The sequence below is a fragment of the Fukomys damarensis genome, unplaced genomic scaffold, assembly GCF_012274545.1.
Source record: "Fukomys damarensis isolate Sample0158 unplaced genomic scaffold, DMR_v1.0_HiC HiC_scaffold_11, whole genome shotgun sequence".
Lineage (NCBI taxonomy): Eukaryota > Metazoa > Chordata > Mammalia > Rodentia > Bathyergidae > Fukomys > Fukomys damarensis.
Window position 1 is genome coordinate 41,800,580 of NW_022900923.1, and position 21,669 is coordinate 41,822,248.

A 21,669-nucleotide genomic window follows, 5' to 3' on the forward strand; every position below is an offset into this window, starting at 1 on the left:
TGTGGCTGCGCGTGGTGGTGCACACTCACGAGCACTCAGGAGGCTGAGGCAGGAGGATCGCTGTGAGTTTGAGACCAGCCTGGGCTACATAGTGAATTCCAGGTCAGTCTCAACTACATAGTGAGACCTTATCTCAAAAAAAAAAAAAAAGCCCTGGCAGCCAAATCTTATTTTACCCTGCAAGAACCTGAGTGAAGGGCCGGGGATTTAGCTCAGTGGTTCCACCACCTGCTTTGCAAACTCAAGGTTCCAAGCAAGATACCTAGAGCAGGGATGGTACTGGCCCTCAGAGACTGGCTGACAATGATGAGAATGTATTTCCCTCTGTCCATGGATTTGGCCAGGCTTGCTCTTTCTATTTCTCCTTATGTTTCTGGGAAAATTTAACCATCTCTCACCTCCGTGTATGTCCATGTGCATGTAAACCTTCCACACACTGGCTCTACACACTTACATATACAGCCACTCACACACAACACACTTCTCCCCTGATACACTCACCACCTACCTGAATATCCCGTGCATACATATATACTCCCATATAGATCAATATCTGCTTGAAAGATTATAAATACAAATGTCTCTCATTCACTTTTGCATCTGAGTTTGTGACAAGAACTTAGAGGCTACCTTTGCTAAAAGAAGCACTAATTCTTTACTTGAGCCTTCTTGAGATGCCCCAGCCAACCTGGGTATCTTCCCTGAGACTTCTCAGATGCCTAGTGGCCTAGCAACTAAAGAGCTAAGAGGTGGCATGGCAGGGGAATTCTGGAACTCCACCTGCCTCTCACAGGCAAAGCCTACTGTGATTGGAGGATGCTTGTTCCATCCAGATTATTAAACACTTTGAGAACCACTTATGATATAATGCAGAAAAAATGGAGCCAAGGAGATAGTATTTATCAAGCAATTCACACCTCATGCATTGTGATAGCGGTGGAAAATCACTTGTTGATGTATTTATACAGAGTCCTCACAAATGCCATTGAATATGTTTATTAGTCCCTCCAGATTAAAGAGGAGGAATTGATGTTAGGAGAAATAAAGGCAAGAAACATTTCTTAAGGCCTGCTATTGCTAGATGCTGCCCTATTCCTGCTTTGGGCTGTGTTCTTTTTGTTGTTTGTGTTACCAGACTCTTATTTGTTTAGAGGCAGGATCTTGCTAAATTGTCAGGTGATCCTCCTGCTTCTGAGATTACCCTTGTACTGCTGGGATCACAAGGGTATGCCACCATGCCAGCTTCCAATTCAAACTCTTGGGAAGACTTAGCTCCGTTACCTTAGCTATTCCAACTTAATTTTTTTTGGCTTGTTACCAGGAATTGAACTCAGGACCCTGTGCTTGTGAGGCAGCGTGGTACCACTGAGCATTTCCCTGGCCCTATTCCAACTTAATTTTTGTCTCAGGGATCAGATGTATTCTTTGATCTTCAGCACATATACCTCTCAGAATGGACAGGTCAGCAAAATACAGTCCAAGAGAAGATGGGTGGGAACAGTACAATAGGAGAAAAAACAAAAAGAAGTTACTGAAAACAGGGCTGTGTGCACTGGAGTTGACTACTCAACATTTCTCCTACACTGGATGTTAATTAGAAAAGATCAGACAGTGTCTGGAAAAGTTGCACTGATTTTGGTCTCATTGTAGATGTTTCAAAAGAGTATTGGGCTCTCTACAGTCTCAACCCTCTCCCCATACAAATTGGGCCAGATATGTGGGAGGTATGTACAGACCTTGACCTACATATCAGTAGGACAAGAAACTACTCTAACAATGTGGTCAAAGGTTTCAGGTTTATTAACATGGTCAAGAATAGCCTATTACACTGCACAACCTCATGACCTGGAAGAACAGAAATGGTTTGGGTTTTTCTGAATCCACTCTCTCTCTCCAAGGACACATAGTGCCTAGTGAGTATCCATGACTATAATCCAAGCCAGCTGTCTGGGGCTTGACAACCTGCTAACCCTCTTTTAAAGTAACTATTCCTTTTCTTTCTTTACTCACTTAAAATGGGCTTTCTGGAATGATCATGCTGTGGGCCTGACTTATACCCATCCACTAGCTGAATATCTAAGGCCAAGACCTCTTCTTCTGTGTGGTTATATACACCATGAGCTGCACAAGGGGAGTGATAAGGAACTAAAACCCAGCACTGAAAGCAATGCTTTGGGATTTTCAAACCAGAAGCCATCTATGTTAGGAAGCAATGCTTTTTCTAATTTGGACAAAGTTCAGTGAGAATAAGCTTACATCCACTAAGAGTGACAAAACATGAAATTTCTTGAGGAAAGTAGCAAGGCAGCTTTGAAGGCTGCAATGCCAGTTTGGCATCTGTGGAATAAGGGAGGACTAAGTGGAATGTATGTTATATATTAATGCAGTTTTAGGAAAAGTTCAGACAGGCTGATGGAAAAATTTGAAGCCAAAATTGCCCTTTGGAAGAGTCCTGCTTTTGCTAGAAGGTGCCTGCCTTATTAACCTGATGGTCCTTCCAGGACTCTGATTAGACAACTGGACCTTTGATCACTGCTCAGGCATTGGTGAGGAGCAGTCTGTGAGGAGGAACTTTTAGTGTCAATGACTGCATTGTGTTGGACCTGGCTGGACAGCAGCTAAGTCTTTCAGCGAATTATGCTCCCAGTGGCAGGAGATTTGAGGAGCACATTTCAGGGCTGCCACAGTCCACCCCTTGAACCACACAGCTCTCCTTCTCCATACAGGCTGGAGAGCAGCTCCTTCACTGTTCTTATGGGCCTTTCTTCCTGCTGTGATCCACAGTGAGTCAACTATAGCCCTTATTGCTATAGTTAACACCAAGGCCACTACCTGTAATCATTTTCACCCTCCTTTACCATCTAATTTAAATTTCCTTTATTCTTAGCTATCACCTTGGCAGGTCTTAGTACATTCTCTGATGGTGTGATCTGAACTTATATTCTAAAGTAGCCTGAGTTCTTGTCAACCATAGCCCTCATGAAATGAGTTTGCTGCTATGTTGGTACTCCATACATACTTGTAGTGGAATAACAGCAGGTCCCAAATAAATGGCCTGGGTTCCACATGTATTCTTCTCTTTCTTCATTACACATCCCTACCTCCTTCTGCTGCCCAGGGATGATTATTCCTTATACAGTGGCGATTCTAATCCTTAGAAACAAGAATCCAAGATCACCTGATGGCATCTGTAACTTATGGTTGAGTAGAACCTTTGCTTCCTCTCCTGACAAGAGTGCAACACTTTTGGGGATCAGCAATTCTATAAAAGTTGGAATTTCAAGGATGGGAAGTACAAAATTCCCAGTGAGTCACTGGTGTGATGGTCAGTTGAGTCCACTTTTGCTTCTACCCTTACGTCCCTAGGCCCATGTATTCTCTTTTAGGGAACCTATATAGAGGCCTCCAATTTAATGCATATATTGCATTCTGAAGAATGCACACCCCTGGACATGGTTGCACATGGCTGTAATCCCAGCAGTTATGAGGCTGAAGCAGGAGAATTGCAGGGAGTTCAAGGCCCTCCTGACCTATGTAGTGAGTTCAAGGACAGACAGTCCGAATTACACAGTGAGCTCCTGTCTTGAAAAACCAAAACAACCAACCAAGCACTGCTCCCTCCACCAGAGGCATACTATCCTTATAGAATGTTATCTTGAGGATGGAAATTAAGCTGACATTTAGTAAGAGATTCCAGTGTCCTATGAGGCCAGCTGCTTCTGGATAATGTGTTATACAATACAAGTGGTGGATTCTATGGTCAGAGTCCACTTGTTTATCTCCTGTTCTGGGAAGTGGGTCTTTTGGTTGGATGCTGCATTGTGGATTTTCATGACTAATGATCAGAGACTTTACAAAGTCCTACACAGTGGTGCAAGCTGAGATTCTGTGGGCAGGAAAGGATGAACCATGTTCAAAATAAACATCTCTTTCTGTGAAGAAGACCCTTAAGGATGTGAGGACTTCATGTCTGGTTAGTCAACATAAGGAATTGGTCCGTAATGGTGAGTAACATTGTTCTCTGTGGCAGACAGGTTGGCTATTTGAAGGCAGCAGTAGCTAGATCAGTTCTTGTGAGAGTTTATGTTATTGAACCCATTTGTACCCTCTGTGTCTGCCACTATAACCAATCCATTTATACATCAGATGTGGCACTTCCAGATTGGCCAAAGTCAACTGGTTGAATTACTTGTCTACTTTGTTTAGGGCCTTTTCCATTGGGATGATTGTGATGGGTATTAACATGTGATACAAAAATCTCCACACTTTGTGCCCAAGCTAATATGTCCTTCTCTATTCTTCCACCTGGATCCTTCTTACTTGTGGTCTCCTGGACCCCTGTCCGACAGCCAGACCTCTGGACACTGTCCAGAATTGTGAAATGGTCAGGTACACTGTTCAGAGCTCTGCCCGTTGGGAAGATCATACTTATCTCCTCTCTTTCAAGCTCACCTCTGAATGTGACCGCCATTATCCATTGTCAGATTTACTCACCTATTGAGAAGACCTATATGTACACTAAGGTTATGTCTTTTCCCTCTGAACTGAGTGAAGTCATGGTGCAACTTTGTTGGGTGACTTGGAAGTCCAGACTCTTTTTATGTAGCTTACACAGTCAGCCCTGCTTGGGCTTAATCTCCCATGTATCATTTTCATCTTTGACAGACTGTGACTAGGGCTGTCTGACTTTATGACTCTTGACTTTATGACAGTATTCAGCTTATCAAAGGAAGTTCTGGATACACAGTCACTGTATGCTCCCCATTGAAGAAGTTTGTATTTCTGAGGGCTCAATCACATTCTAAGACCCGTACCTCAGAAGGCCTATATATATATCAGTTGCAGATGACATGGCCTTGCTCCAGAATCCCAGAAGGCTGTTACGATTCTCCCACTAGGGCTTGTTGTAAACTCTGCCCTGTATCTTTCCCCAGCACTATGACTGCTGACACCATAGGACCTGTTGGAGTGTACGGCCCATGTGGCAAGGCTTCTTGCCTTGTATTCTGGACCTGCTGCAAACACTTATTGCTCCACAACCCACTTTAAGCCAGCAGCTTTCAGTATCACCCAATGACTAAGATGGAGTAATTTCTAGGTGTGAAGACAGTTGCTTCTAGAATACAAGCAAGCCTGTAAGACACTGGGCATCCTTTCTCATAGCAGAGGATACAAAATGTAGCAACTGTCCTCTATTTTGAAAGGACTATGTCGGCAGTCCTCTCACTCCTTAAAAACTTCACTAAATCTTTGCAGGGTTCATCTTTTACCCTCTAACCAAGGCCTCCAGGATCTAAGCTACTTGCTTGTCCTGCCTAATCAGCATGGTGTCATCAGTGGGTGTAATGGGTGGGCATGATACTCTGTGGGTGTCCACGTCTCTTTGGATTGCATTATGACAAGGGACAGGAGAGGTAACATAGTTGGAGCAAATGTGAGTGAGTGATGTCATCTCACATAAATGTGCACAGTTTCTGATCTTTTGTAATCAGAATCGAGAAAATGCATTTACTAAGTCAGTGGCTGCACAGCGTACACCTATGGGTTTAATGATATACTTTAGCAATGATACATATCAGGCACAACAGCTGTGATCAGGACTACTAACTGCTCATATTTATGATAATCCATGATCATTTGTCAGGATCCATTTATTTTCTGCAGGATCCAGAATTAAATGAAACAGATTTTGTCATAAACAGATACACTATCCCTGTATCTGTTAGGTCTCTAATGCCACTAATCTGTGCCATTGTCTCAACCTAGGATCTTTACTTGCTATCTTAGCTAGGAGTGATGTCAGTCTCAGAGACTAAGTGATCTTCCCCAGTATGGTTTCCCCCACTGTCATAGTTATTACCCCACAGGCCAAGGATCCTATTAAGGGGTTCTTAAACTGTCAAATCCATTGATTCCAATTACACACATAGTCTGGGAAAAGGACTGCTGGATGCATCTGGGGACACAGTTGTCCCATGGGAAGCATGACTTTGGCAAAGTAATTTATAACCATGTTATGCTCTCACTCAACAGGAGGCTGAAATTATTCTTTGAATCTTGGATACTGGCATCAACTTAGACCTTGTGTCCAAAAGTCCTGAAAGCGTTTGAGCATTCCTCCTTCTCACTCACTTAAATGGCTGTTGGTATCTTTGGGGGAAAAAAGGAGGGAACTGCTATAATACCTTTTGGTATTGAAGGTTCCTTTCTTCTAGGTACCTGGTCACATTTTCAGTAAGTATGGATCTGATAATTGTCCCAGGTCCAGGAAGTAAGCAGGAATGCATTTTGGAGGAATGCATTTTAACTTCTCTTGCTACAACTCCCTGCGGGTTGTGAGGAAGTCAGCCCTAATTCCTCAACTCACTGTCTACTTTCTCAGACCACTCTTGGTATAACTCATATTAGCTCACACTTTGCAAGACGCTGTCACCAAAACAAGACTAGCCATAGTCTTTAGACTATGGTTGCCTAGGGAGAGTCTAGAACTGTAGTTCCTAGGACTGTAATGTAAGACTGTTTCCAGGACAGTTCAGAACAGGCTGAGAGGGAGTCCTCAAACTAAAGTTAGAGGAGAAGCTGGGTGTAATGGTGCATGACTGTAATCTCAGTACTCAGGAGGACTGCTGCGAGTTTGAGGCCAGCCAGGGCTACATAATGAGTTCAGGCTAGCCTGAATTATACAGAGAGACCCTGTCTCAAAAATAAATAAATAAATAAAAGTAAAAAAAAATATACATAAAGTCAGAGGAATCTCCCATCATGGTAGAATGGGTCTGGCTTCGGACCCTGCTGTGGTCAGTCATGGTCTTTGGGAACCAGGGCCTTGGTGCCAAGATGGAGGTGGATCTGATGGGGGGCCCTGAGTCTGTCAGGTGGTCATGCTGGCCACAGCAGGAGATGTGACCAGTGTGCTTTTGTGGCTTTCCTAATTCTTTTGCATCTGATGCCTCCAAAACTTCTGTCTCCCACTCCTATTTCATTATCCTATTTCCAAATTCCCCAGCTTTTTCTCACCACTTTGATTTCTACTCCTTCAGCTATTCTGTCTGGCTTTTGATTTTAGTTTTTTCAAGTATTCCTCTGAAAGTGATCCTTACCTTTCTCCTCTCTCTCTCTGACTTCTTGGATTATAGTTTTTCAAACTAAGGAAAATACCATCCTCAGATACTGGATATTAGTTGAGCTCAGGTCTCAGATTTTTCTAGACTTCCTAGTCAAACCAAGGTAAAGATGTTAGTAAAATTTCCAGAGTAGTCCCTGCATGGATATACAAGTTACCTGCAGTCCCACAGATATAACTGTGTTGTGGAAAGGAGCCGCAGAAATCATAGCAAATTGTTTTTAATAATTGTGATGCATTTTTTTTTTTGGTACTGGGGATTGAAGTTGGGCCCTTGTGCATGCGAGGCAGGTGGCGGAACCACTGAGCTAAATCCCTGGCCCTGTGATGCAATTTAAAAGGAATCCTTTGGTGTGTTGTATGATTTAGAGAGGACTCTGCTTACCATCTAAAGTGTTCCATGTTTGTTGCATGTACTTTATAATGGAAAAAAGAGGCCACGGAGAAAAGAGTCCTGTTCATTGTCAATTTACTTTTCTCTTTCATATGGGAAGTCCAGTCCTTAATGAATCCATTTCTTGGCTGCTGCAAGGATCCTTTCTTTGTTTTCTCTCATGTGTTGTTGAAGTCTTATGATCTCAGTATCAGTTTCACTCACATTTTCCTGTTATTTTTAGAAGTCTGGTATTCTTGCTCCAAGGAAAAAAAATCTGTATGGTAGATGCTTTGGGATAGAAAAATCAAGATTTTTTTTTTAAAATAAGCTTTCTCCTTCCACTTATAAGTCTCTGGGACCAAAAGGATATTACCTTCACTCTGTCTTTCAACAGGCTGTGTCTTCTGTACTAAGAATCCCGAAAGGGCCCAGGAAAGAGATTTTTCTCACAACTTCAAGATTTTGATGTTTTGTTAACTCTGTAGACTCTCCCTCCAATCTAGACCTTCTGGTGGCTTTTCTTTATATTATTCAAACTTTATTTAACCCAAAGGTTGATGTGCCTCACTTTTAAACCGGAGGGTGGAGCGGCTGTTACGAGCAATCTCACACATCTGACCTTCTTCCCTGAGTCTTCAGATAATACATGCTTATTCAGGGTGCCATTTACTAGCATCCCCAGGAAAACATAGTCATCACAGTCAGTGACTCTATTAGTAGAATCATATCCCAGTTCTACTTGTCCCTCTTCCAACCGATTTTCCTCTTGTAGTTCAGAGCCTGTGAGGACTTGCACATGGAACACTGTGGCAGGCCTGTACAAAAACACAGTCAGGTAGCTGCCAGCCTTCGCCTCCTTGGTATAAAAGTAATTTTTATCCAAGCTGTAGGCATTCATGAGAACAGAGTCATTGGCGACATTCAGGTTGGTATAAAGGGTGGCAGCAGGATTGTTGGGACAGCCAATATTATTTTCCTCAGCTTCTCTGAGGCTGCTGAATCTGCCCTCCAAGGAGTAATTATGTCTTTGCTGGAAGAGAGATGGAGAAAATTGGATTGGTTTTTGGTGACTGAGATTAAGAAAGTGGGAGAGGAGGTGATCACAAGGCATTCCTTGGTAAAAGAAGAGAAGGAAACGAACAAAGTAAGGGAGGTCTCTAGTGTGAAAGACTTTTCCAATGAAGCCCAGGGGGGAGAACTCCAGAGTCACCCAAAACTTTCTTTCCCAGGCAGACAAAATACTAGCAATCTGGGTGACAAATCCAGGAACACATTTCACATCATCTTCAATCATCAAGAAGTAGTCAGAGCAGTTGGCAGCAAAGTTCATGAGGAAGGCATAATCCATGTTCTGCTTGGAGTGGAAGGCCACAGAGGCGGGAGTATCATTAAACTTTTTCTTAAGGTTCTTCAGAGGAAGATAGCTTTTCCCCAGTGTGTTGATCACTACTAGCTGTCTGGCCTGGATGTATGGTTTAAAGAGTGTTGAGATGTTGGAGGTCATTTGACCAAGCCACTTGGGGTTGGGACTTGCCAGATGTACCAGAACGATGAAGTGTTTCTGCTCAGGTGAGGAAGAAGCCAAGAAGAGAGATTGTAGGGTCTCCAAAAGGTAGCTCTCTTGGGGACGCTGCACCGAGGAAATTCCTATGGTCAGCAGTTCTAGGATTGGGGAGAAAACAGGAACTTTTACCAATTTAGAGAAATGGAAAAAGTAATTGCTAAAGGAGGTTATGCTACACTCATAGGCCTCTCCATGAGCATCTGCTTCGTGTGCATTTTGTTCTCTAGCACTGAGTATGAGCCATATTATGAATTATTACCTGGTCACAGTTGAGAGTTTTTCTTTAAATAAAAACTATTGTTGGGAAACGGATTACGATGATGAACTAAGCGTTTACATCTGTGTCCCTTCTAATCCCACTGAAAAAGCCCAGAGACTGCCCTGAAAGAACCACCACATGTGAAGAATTCCTGAAAGACAGAGCGAATGCAGGAGGACAAGGCTGATGGAAGAATCGAAGGCAGAGGAGTCTGCTGTCCAAATGAAACATCAGAGGAAACAGCTGCACAGGCACACTGTTCTGCAAAAGCCTCTCAAAAACCCTAAGTTCAGAGGACCAAATGTAAAGAAGAGGAGTGGGCCCCGAGGTGGTCACCAGGATAATTACAATTATAGAACTATTTCTAAAACCACTGGGCCAATGACCATGGAGGAGCTGGTGGTGAAGCAGACCTTAAAAGAAAATCAGTTCTCCCAGCTAAAAGCTGTCTAGCAGTTCCCCACTCAGGTCTCCACGCTTGCCCATAGCTGCTGACCTCCCCAGGAACTGATAATGTAGAAAGTCATAGTCCTGTAAATAAAGTTTTGCAACCCCCAAAGAACCATATGCTCTGTAAACAACTACGTTCTGTAAACACAGTTTATGACACCCTGTTCCCATATGATTCTTAAGACACTGTCTTCTTTTTTTTTTTAGCTTTAATTGTTTATTGGTACATTTTAGGGATACAGTACAGTTACATTCATTGTTGGGATCTTGTACCTCCACATGACAAGTCTTGATTCTCATTTTTTCCCCTTACCCCTGCCCTCCCTTCACCCCCTAAAACACTGTCTTCTTACAAGGCTAAATTACTAAACTGTCTGCCCTTGTTCTGTTCCACTAGACTCACTTACTGCACCACTAGAAAGACCAGCTCCCCACCCCCAACGAAACATATAAAAACTGAAACTTTCCTTTGTTCAATCACCCAGCACCCTGGACACAGCTTGGCTGGCTCGGGTGTACACGGAATAAAATCCTCCTGATTCCCCGGCTCTTGTTCTTTGTAATTCTGCAACAGTGGCAACACCCATTCTTGAGTGAGAGTCCTAAGGGTTTTTGTTTAAATAAAGGGGATTTTTCCGCTAGGGGAAAGTTCTAGGTGTGAGTCCTGGGGCTAGAGAGGATGTCAGAATGGAAGCTAAGACCTCTGGACAACAGAGGAAGAAAGGAGATGCATACAGGCTATGGCATTTGTCACCAGGAGAAGGCTCTATGTTTGGCTCAGGAATAAAGAGTGCTGGGTGGGTGCTAAGGCAGACAGATAGGACAAAGCCCCTGGAAGAGATAGGGCAGTGCTTTACCAGCAAATTTAAGTGCTCCTGAACTTATTTTATTGACATAATAAGCAATTTATCTTTTCCTCTGAGTTCTTGAAAGTATTAAGTCATAAAAGGATAATTCTGTTCCAAGGTTTATTTTTTCTTATCAAATACCATTGCAGCCCAGGTGATGAAATGAAATGGATGTCACACTCAGACTTCAGGAGAGCACCCAGTCTAAAGTAAAGCTAGCTCAGCCAGGGAGCTGCTCAGTCCTGATTGAGTGGACAAAGAAAAGGTCACATGGTCTCCAGCCATAAACCTCTATAACAGAAGTCAGCATTTCTAGGTTGAAGAGACAAGATGAACTAGCAAACCAGACTTAGTATCTACCAGTAAAGCTGGAGGAAAACCAGAAGTATCTGAAAACCTAGAAATAATTGAAGGACGTTGGAAGAAGAGGGTGACACCATGGGATAAATGCTGTGATAGGTCAGGTAGGATGGAGACTGGAAGCTAACCCATGGATATGAAGTTGCCTAGACAAGAATAATTTTGGTGAAATAAAGAGGGCATAAATATGTGGTGTTAGCCAGACATGGTGGTGCACACTTGTAATCCTAATACTCGGGAGACTGAGGTAGAAGGACTGCCATGAGTTCGAAGCCAGCCTGGGCTACAAAGTGAGCTCAAGGCCAGCCTGAATTATAGAGCGAGACTCTGTCTTAAAAAAAAAAAAAAGTGTGGTGTTAAGGGTTTTCTTTCTTCTATCAAGGTTAGAAAGTTTCAGGTCATGGTGGCACATTCCTACAATCCTAGCACTAGGCAGGCTGAGGCAGGAGGATCATGAGATTGAGTGGGCTACACAGTAAGTTTACTACATAGTAAACCTGCACCTCATAGGGAGACCCCTAAGAAAGGCAAAATGAAAAACAAGACTAAAAAAATGGCAGTGTGTTTGTATGATACAGGAAAGAGGGAAAATCGATGTCCAGAAGACAGAAACTCACTTGAGTAATGGTCCTTAGAGTCACTAAAGAGGAGGTGGGACCTGCTACAAACATGGAAAGTTTGTAACTAGACCAGGGTATGGGCAGTCCGCCTTCACCTGGAGAAGGGACCATGCGTTCTGGAGGCACAAAGGAAAGGTGTCAGACTCTTCAAAGAGGTCAGAGGCAGGGTGGGGATAGGAGGAGAGTGTGGGTGAGGAGAAATTCCCTGGCTCTCTTGTAGTTCCCTAAACTGGAGCACACTTTTCCTAAGGCAGGAATACACATCCTCTCATGTAGGAGTTACTTAGGCCACTTCCTGCTCCCTGATTGATTTGTCTGGTGAGATGAAAAATCTTACACCTACTGACCCAGTTTTCTTTCAAGACTGGGTCACATGCAGCTGCTGCATTCTCAGCTTCTCTGCATCTGTGGGCAAAGGAGCCTTCTGCTCATCTCAGTGTCATCTCGGTGTTTAATTCCTCCTGTACTGAACCATTTTTTTGAAAGTTCCTTTCTTTAATTTGGGACTGGTGGGCATTAGAACAAGCAGCTGTATGATGTGTTAGAAAGCTGATTATGTTCTTGGACCCAACCTGCATTCTCCAAGCCAGCTTCATGTGAATAGAAAAGGGGGGTTATGTTTCACTCAGCTCCTTATCCCACCCCTACGTGTTTCTGAGTTGGTACAAGATCATCAGAGGAGAGACAGATAGCTGGAAAAAATGCCTCCTTTAATATCCGCATTCAGTGAAACACAGCTCCATCCAATAAATAAAAATGCATAGAGAAGGCACAAAAGTGTTGAAAAGACAGCAATGAAAAAAACATATTGTACAAATGCTGACAAATAGAATTTACCTAACCCACAGCTAAATACAAAATGAAACTTTAGGAATATAAAAGAAGTGGACAGATTCATAATCACAATGAGCATTTTCTCTCTTTTTTTTTTTTTGGTACCAGGGATTGAACTCAGGTCCTTGTGCTTGCAAGGCAGGCCACCGAACCGCTGAGCTAAATCCCCAGCCCAGGAGCATTTTCTCTTTTATAGAAATCAACAGATCAAGTAAGCAAAAACAAATAATTTTGAATAACACAGTTAAGGATATTCAGAGTGTGTGTGTGTGTGTGTGTGTGTGTGTGTGTGTGTGTCTGTAGGGCTCTTCGGGGACACACATTTCTTTCAGATATACTTAAAAAATATTGACTATAAAATAGACCAAGAAGACAACTTTAATTTTCATTGTTCTGAAGATAGCAATTTTATAGGCTATATTTTTTTTACTATGGTGCAATAAAACTAAGCTGAATCATGAAAGTCTAACTAAAAGCATCCCTTTAGGAATGGAAAATCACTGTTCTAAATATCTCTTAGAATAGAGAAGAAATCCACATGAAAATTAACAGCTACTTAGAACTGAATGAGGATAAGAACACCATGGGCCAAAACTTGTGGAATAATTTAAATTGGGACTTAGAGGGGAAGTAATAGCTTTCAATGTATTTGCTACAAAATAAAAGAAAATAAATGAAACCAGAAACAAAGAAACTAGAGCAACGGCCAGGCGTGGTGACTCATTCCTGTAATCCTAGCACTTGGGAGGCTGAGGCAGCAGGAGGATCGCTATGGTTCAAGACCAGCCTGGGCTACATAGTGAGTTCCAGGTCAGTCTCAACTACATAGTGAGAGCCTGTCTCAAAAAACAAAAAAAACAAACAAAAAAAGAGACTAGAGCAAAAACACACTAGGGGAAGTAGGGTGTGGAAATAAGATAAAAAGCAGAATGTAATGAAATATAATAGATTAAAAGTTGTAGATGATCAGCTGGGCATGGTACTGTATGCAAGTGACTCCAACACTGGGGAACCCAGGCAGTAGGGTTGCAAATGTGGGCCCAGCCTAAGCAATTTAGCAACTTGTCTCAAAAAATAATTTTCTTTTTTTGGTACTAGGAATTGAACTCAGGACCTTGTGTTTGTGCAGCAGGCGGTGGCATCACTGAGCTAAGTCCCTGGCCCTCAAAAACTAATTTTAAAAAAGGTGTATGTGTGGAGGGGGCCATGGGCTAAATCCCCAGTACTATGAACAACAACAAAATTCCTAGGTATGTGTCCTAGAGAATTTCTCATGAGTGAACATAGGGATTTATATACAAGAATACTCATAGCAACATTGTTGGAATAGTGAAAAGTGGAATTAACCTAAGTGCTCATTAACGGGGAGAGGATCAAAATATTGCCACTGGTCATTCAGTCAAGGGTTGGCTGAACCATGACAACGCCCTGCCCCCTTATGGGGATCTAACTCAAGACCTTGTGCTTGCAAATCAGGTGTGGCACCACTGAGCTAAATCCCTGGCCTGACAATGTTTGTTTTATACACAGTGTAACACTAGTAAGATATTTAATGAAAAGGAAGGGAACAGAATCTCATAAACATAATATGAAGTGAAAGAAAGTTGGTTCTGAAAGAAATACATACAATTTTATACCTTTGTGATTTTCTTCTTCCTTTTCAGGTGCAGGGATCAAACCTGGGTTCTCACACATGCTGGGTATGACTGCTGAACTACACCCAAAGTCCCTTATATCACACTTAAAAAGTTTAAAAACAAGGTGAATATCAGCTTAGGATGATTACACATCTAGTAAGTTTATCAAAAATATAAGGGAATGATAAATACCAAATTCAAAGCAGTGTTACTTCTTGGGAGGGGAAAACAAAGAGGGGTCAGAGGTGGCTATGGCTCAGTGGTAGAGCCCTTGCCGTCTGTATAAGGCACAGGTTCAATCCCCCACACTGGGAAATAACAGCAATAAAACCCATAAGGGAGCATTTATCATAGGGGAAGAATACAGAAAAGTGCTTTGGTTTTATTTTTTTGGTGCTGCTTGTGCTTGTGAGGCAGGTGTGGAACCACTGAGCTAAATCATCCCCAGCATAATTTTATTTTTTACCTGGGTAGTCACAGACCTTCTGTACCTTTGGTATACTTTTCATATTGCATATAACATTTAAAGTATAAGCTACCTTTTTTTTTTGGTTTTTTGAGACAGGGTCTCACTATGTAGTTGAGACTGACCTGGAGCTCACTATGTTGCCCACCAGGCTGGACTCGAATTCACAGCGATCCTCTTGCCTCAGCCTCGAGAGTACTGGGATTATAAGCGTGTGCCACCATGCCCGGCAAGGCTACCCATTATGTATGTAAGGTGTTTGAAACTACAGCTCAAGAGGCTGAGCATGGTGCCGCACGCCTATAGTCCCAGCTACTTGGGGCAGTGAGCCAGGAGGATTTCAAGTTTGAGGCCATCTTCAGCAACTTAGCAAGACCCTGCCTGTTTCAAGATTTAAAAATAACAAAAAAAGGTTATGTCTGTAACTCAGTAGAAGGAGTTCACCTAGCATTTGTGAGTTCCAGGGTACAAGGAATACAACTACTTTTGATAAACTGTAAACCTAAAGCACAACATACAACTTTGTTTATTCCTAGACACATACAAATGAAAATCTATAGGAATATCATAATTAATGATGAAATATTTGAAGTCAGGAGTGAGACAAACATGCTTACTTTGACTAATACTGGTCAGTGAAGTTATATAATCCAAAAATGAAAAAAATATTCAAAAGAAACAAAGACATCACTCTTTGTAAATAATAATGATCTACATAGCTAACACAAGAGAATTTACTGGGGAACTATTAAAACCAGTAAGATAGTTAACATGACAGGCCTAAGATCAACACCCACACCCGCATTAGTGTCCCTTCAGACTGTTTATAACCAGTTAGGAGGCCACATCTCATGCAGGACTATAACTTACTTACAGTGGACCGTACCGAACCAGAAAGGTGAAAGACTTGTAAAAAATAGTGGTAGAGCTTCGATGCAGCCCATGACAGATAATCTGATGGTGTAGACACACAACACAGTTCTTCCCCCCACCTCTGGTACCAGGGATTGGACTCGGGACCTTGCACTTGCCAGGCAGGCAGGGTGCTGCTGAGCTAAGTCCCCGGTGCCCACAACACATTTCTTGGAGGTAGGGATCAATATAATGAACATTAACTCCAGGCTTATCTGTAAATTTAACGCAACCCCAATCGACAGTATTTTTTATGAAATTTGACAAACTGACTTAAAAAAATTCATCTAGAAGAGAAAAAAATAAAGAGTAGCCAAGAAAAATGTGAGAGTATAAAAATAAGTAAGCAGGGGAGGGAGAATTTAACAATATACACAGTACAGCAATAGAAACTCTGATCCCATGGATCTTTTCCGGGATATTAAAAGGTCAATAAAATAAAATTATTTCCAGAAAAAAACTCGTGTACATGTAGGAACTTCTATGGCACGGGTGGCATTTCTTATCAGTTGAGATCAGAGGATTTCCAAATGTAAATAAAGTTGATTATCTTGCTCACATCTTACTTAAAACTAAATTTTACCTATATGAAACACTTATATGTGCAAAAGCAAAATCATAAGAGTATTAGAAGAACGTATAAAAGTTCTCCAAAAAGAAATTGTGGAGGGCTAGTTTTTCTTTGAGCAATACATGCAACCGAGGTTTGATATAAGATTTTAAAATGTTCATATAGCAAAAGAATCATGAACAGACACAAGTAGCAAACAAGTAGGGGTTTAACAAGGTGCAGATATCTCCAATATATAAATAATTCCTATAAATCAACAACAAGAACAAGCCAACAGAAAATGACCAAATAATACACACTGGAAATTCATAGAATACACAAAAACGATTTTTAATTTTTTTTTTTTATATCGGGGATTGAACTCGGTCCTTGTGCTTTCAAGGCAGGCGGCGGATCCACTGAGATAAATCCCCGGACCAATGACTTTTAATTTTATGAAAAACGCTCAACCTTTAGTAATAAACAAAGCTATTAGATAACAACAAATGTCATAAAATAAGAAGTATTTTTTGCATTTCAAATTGGCAAAGAATAGTACTGGGAAGACAGTGAAGAAACAGACACCCACATAAAGCAGTAGCTCTCTGTGATCTGGAGATACCATAAATGTGCTTTTTGACTTCTTTGCCTTCTTTCCTTGGTGGTATTGGGATTGAGCTCAAGGCCTCACACATTTCAGCCAAGCACTGTACCACCGAACTACATCCCCAGCCCTTTTTAAATTTTTATTTTGAGACAGGGCCTCATTAAACTGCTCAGGTTAGTCTTGAACTTGAGATCTTTCTGCCTCAGCCTCTTAAGTAGCTAGGGTTACAGGCATGTGTCACCACATTTGGCTGATTCTTTTTTTTTTTTTTGGTACCAGGGATTGAACTTGGGTCCTTGCACTTGCAAAGCAGGCAGTGGAACCATTGAACTAACTCCCTGGCCCTGCTGATTCTATATTTCTACCAAACTACCCTATCTGCTGTTATGAGCCCCACTTTTGAGTAGAAGTCCCTAAAGGGTCTCTAGAGCCCCATTTAACCCTAGGAGTCCACTCCAGACTATGTTGCTACCTCTGGCTTCTCTTTTACTCAATCCCTCATCCCATTGTTGCCTCCTGCGCCTTTCCAGTGTCTCCCTAGTTGCATCAGCAGAGGGGATGGGAAACGAGTGGACTCAGCATCAGTACCATTGCATCTAAATTCCTGGTATATTCTCTTTCCTTTCCTGCATTCCCTCTATCCTTGCCTCTCCTGGATGATGTACATGCCTTGTGGGCACTCACTTTTCTCCACGGGAGGGACTCCAATCAAAATCTGAGTGTGCACATTTTTGAGCGGCTCTGAGTTTCTCTGCATCTCTCTGAAGCTTTTGAGGTGCTCCGTTAGGCCAGGGCTGATCTGCATCCAGGCTCTCTGCCAAGCTACCATCTCCTTTTCCTCCTGAGAAAAGAGTGAGATTCAGTTCTATGATTCATCACCTCTGGGAATAATGGCTGGATGGCCCTCTGCACAACAGAATGAAATCATCTCCACGACACAGGGCAGGTTGCTCAGGCTCAATTCAAGTTTCATCCTTGTCTTCTCTACCCTTGGGGTTTCCATAGAGGTTATGGATCCTGGATAGAGGGAGTTGAAATTTCTCTAACTCTCTGGCAACATACAGGGAATAAAATGTCATTCTTTACCCTCATTTATTCCTATAACAGGCTTATAAGTGTCATTCATCCATGACAGGCATCACACGTTAAGTGTGACAATATTGAGGGCCAGGTCATACCACTCTTGTGTCCAAACAAATCTTTCCTGTTCATTCACCCTCCCTTCTCTTCTTTGACTTTTTCTGTGTTCTGCTGAAAATTTCTGTACTTCTTCGAGTTTTTCTTGGCTTGGAGAAATGGCTTAACCTCTCAGGATTCTGAGGAGTAACAATGATGAAAATGTATAACTTTGAAAACCAAGGAACATTTTTTTAAAATGGGCAACTTATAAAACAAGGATAATTTTATCTTAGAAATTGCTATAAGGGCCAACTCTGCCAAAGCATTAAATGTTATTCCTTCTCAGCTCAGAATTTTTACCATTCTAGAGAGTCACCATCCTTACTGAATTCTCATCAAAGAAAAAGAATAGATGGATTCCTGAAGCATTCTTGTCTTTCTTCTTTGAATGTCTACAGTATTTGTGACAACTTCACACAGATGGACGCTCAAGATAATGCTGTCTTCCAGTCCGGGGATTTTTAACTTGGCCTACTCCAAATTTCTGGTACTCACCAAAGACAGGAAACTTGTGGTGTCAAAAGGGTTTTCCTTAATGAAATAAAATGCCGGGAGCACCACTGCTGTTGCCATGAGGAGTCCCCATAGGAAGATATTCATGATGGCTGTGTTGGGAGCTTGTCCAGCTGTTTCTCAATCTGTGATCTTGGGTGTACACTCAATTTCTGCAATGTATACACTGCGGAGGAGGGTTTTTGAGGATAACACAAGGAGCCTGTGACACAAAGACAAACCCTCTTATAACTTGCAAGTGAAAGACATTATCACTGAATCAGTGTAGTTTCCAAGTCCAGTGATTCTGAACCTGGGGTTCTGAGGTACATACTCTTTGGAGTCTGAAAGAGAACATATTTCCCACCTTTGAGAAACATGGGTGCAGAAATATGTGTGGGTGCTCGTAATCTCAGAGCCAGGGATGTCTCCCTCTTGCCTGTAATCCGCCCCCAACCCTGCCATTTCCCCATTTCCCTTCTCCTATGCAACATGATTTAACTAAACTCTGGGAACTTTCCCACCTTCACTGCCCCACCTCTGTCTCCCTGACCTGACGTCCACTGACAGGGAAGTGAAGGGCAGATTCTGTTCCGATGGGAGTTTTGAGATGCACATGTTCAAACCAGATGGTCCTCAAGGAAGTAAGGCAGGGTGAAGGGGAAATGAGTCAGGGATTGATGGGTTTAATCTTCAATGAAGACTTGTGGTATGAGACCCACAGAGCAGTCTCTCGGCTTTTACCCTTTTGATCTTGTGGGGGGAGGAAAGACATACTCTAGACTTTTATCATCTGTATAACCTACATTAAACATTGTGGAATGTTCTAGAACAGTGATGGCGAACCTTTTAGAAACCAAATGCCCAAATTGCAACCCAGAACTCATTTATTGCAAAGTGCCAACATTACGGCACCTAAACCTGAATACGGAGGCTTTTGTCTAGGAAAAACAACTCAGACATTAACATCTTCTGTCTTATAAGAAAAAGACAGTAACATAAATGCCATAGGTTCCTCACCACTGTTCTAGAATGAGATTATCTGAAACTTTTACATTTCTCTCTTTTTTCTAAGCTCCAGTCCCCCTAGAGTGCCCATTGCTTCGTCTAACATTAATTGTTAGGTTTGATGGAGATTTTGATTGGGCTCATGACAAGCTAGGAGTTCTGTGAGAAAAAAATTTCTAGTCAAGTGTGAATCATGCTCTTCCTGATCTCTGTGTGAGCCTCAGTGGGATCTGGATACAATTAGCTTCAAGAATATAGTGGGGCCTTTTTACCAAGATGGCGCTGGAGGTGAAGAAGGAAGCTCCTGCCCCTCCCAAAACTGAAGTCAAAGCAAAAGCTTTGAAAGCCAAGAAAGCAGCGCTGAAAGGCATCCACAGCCACAAAAGGAAGATCTGCATGTCACCTACCTTCCCAAGTCCCAAGATGCTGTGGCTCCGGCACCAGCTCAAATACCCTCAGAAGAGCACCCCCAGGAGAAACAAGCTTGACCACTGTGCAGTCATCAAGTTCTCCCACCACAGAGTTGGCCATGAGAAACACAGAGGACAACAACACACTTGCGTTCATTGTGGATGGCAAGGCCAAGAGGCACTAGATCAAACAAGTGGCGGAGAAGCTCTGTGACACTGACGGGGCCAAGGTCAGTACCCTCACTGGGCCTGATGGAGAGAAGGCGTGTGTTCCCCTGGCTCCTGGTTATGATGCTTTTTATGTTGCCAACAAAATTGGGATCATCTAAACTGAGTCCAGTTGGCTAATTCTAAATACATATTATTTTCACCATAAAAAAGGAAAGAAAATAGTGGGGCATTTTATCCTCTCCAGACCCAGACTTCCACTCAGCTTGTATTTCCAAGGATGACATTTTGCCTCCCCACAGGATTTCCCACCTAATCCCAGAGACTGTCTTTTCTGTTTCTAGGGGAGCTTTTCAGGGGCTCTTGGAGCAACTGCAGATTCTAGGGGTGCCCTCACCTCTGTGACCTGGAAACTAGATCCCTTTTTGGTTAGAGTCACCATTCCTGACTCTTTTTCATGTCATTATGTTGTCCTTCTGGATGAATCCCTGAACAACACATAGAGATGGGCATCATTAAGCCACTCACTGAGGATCTATGGTAGGGTATGAATGGGATGGAGGCAGAGGTCTGAGATGATCTCCCTTTCTAGCAGGAGACTTCCAGTTCCCGAGATTCAGAAGAGCAAGAAGCAAACACATTAAAAAGGTGATGTAGGGCCAGGGATTTAGCTCAGGGGTCCTGCCGCCTGCCTGCCTGGAAAGCACAAAGACCTGAGTTCAATCCCAGGCGCCAAAAAAAAAGGTGATGTTTTCTTTTAAGTGGCAACCACTCCACAGGAATCCTTACCTTAACTGCTGCGGTGGTTCCATTGGAGCCTTTTGCCTGGGTGTCCAAGAACTGAGCTCTCTACTCACTCTCTAGGTGAGTGTTCAGAGCTTTGCCTGAAGTCAAGAAAAGAAAAGTAATGTTGGGGGTGGGGTGGGGCTAGAATATGCATCCCCTGAGCTAGGACAGAGTCAGCCACACTCTCAGGGGCCCCCACGGGGGCAACCATTGTTCTCTCTGAATGAGGGCTATTGACCAAAGCCTCTCTCCAGCACCAGCTCCCAGGTGAGGGAGATGGTGATTAGGGCCTGACATGAGCTTCCTGGGATGATGGTCCAGGGATGGGGGCTGTAACTAGGCACATCTTTCTTATTGGCCAGGCATGGTGGCGTATGCCTGTAATCCCAGCACTGAGGCGGCTGAGGCAGGAGGATTGCTGTGAGTTCGAGACCAGCCTGGGCTACACAGTGAGTTCAACATCAGTCTGAACTACACAGTGAGACCCTATCTCAAAATGAAGCAAAGCAAAACAACAAAACAATAAAATACAAAAACAGAAAAATAGTTTTATTGCTATATTCCAAATTATAAATGACAGATGTTCAATATAAAACATTGCATCATTACCAAAAAAAGTGAAAATGGCTGAACAATCACTGGTATGGTTAATCTCTTGCCAACATCTGGTTGATCATCTTGAATCACAGTAAGAAGAGATTGAAATCTGACCATATGGCAACAAAGCAAGTCACTTAGGGGTTGTCAACAAAACTTCCAAACTTCCAAAGTGTGGCCATGCTTGGAGTTTCAGGGAAGAGGTAAGCCTGTCTCCACAGATTAGCCATTTTAAGTTTCCTAGGGCAACATCCAAGTCCCATTTATCCTATTATATCTGTTGTCCTTTCTCCCTCAAATATCTTATCACTTTTTTTAATAACTTGGGGTTGAACTCAGGGGTTGATTTTTTTAAAATCACTTTTAATATTGAGACAGGGTCTGACTAAGTTGCTCTATTTTGATTTTTTTTTTTTTTTTTTT

The 21,669-nt window shown here is 42.5% G+C and overlaps 2 protein-coding genes and 1 pseudogene across 3 annotated transcripts in view; 1 reads left to right on the plus strand and 2 right to left on the minus strand.

Moving 5' to 3' along the window:
- LOC104876833 (alpha-1,3-mannosyl-glycoprotein 4-beta-N-acetylglucosaminyltransferase-like protein MGAT4E) overlaps positions 1–709 on the minus strand; it is a 7,879-nt gene extending 7,170 nt beyond the window's left edge. The window contains 1 exon segment of the mRNA XM_010645059.3: positions 631–709. The gene's annotated coding sequence lies outside the window, so the exon portion shown is untranslated.
- Positions 710–7,398: 6,689 nt separating this feature from the next.
- LOC104876832 (alpha-1,3-mannosyl-glycoprotein 4-beta-N-acetylglucosaminyltransferase C) overlaps positions 7,399–21,669 on the minus strand; it is a 23,706-nt gene continuing 9,435 nt past the window's right edge. For both annotated transcript variants that reach the window (XM_010645057.1, XM_010645058.1), the window contains exons 2-5: positions 20,653–20,747; positions 18,281–18,500; positions 17,291–17,447; positions 7,399–9,161 (exon numbers count right to left, since the gene is read on the minus strand). In XM_010645057.1, coding sequence (XP_010643359.1) covers positions 8,038–9,161; positions 17,291–17,447; positions 18,281–18,385 — 1,386 coding nt within the window. In that variant the 5' untranslated portion in view covers positions 18,386–18,500; positions 20,653–20,747 and the 3' untranslated portion in view covers positions 7,399–8,037. The remainder of the gene's footprint in view (positions 9,162–17,290; positions 17,448–18,280; positions 18,501–20,652; positions 20,748–21,669) is intronic.
- Positions 19,552–20,024, plus strand: LOC104876831 (annotated as a pseudogene).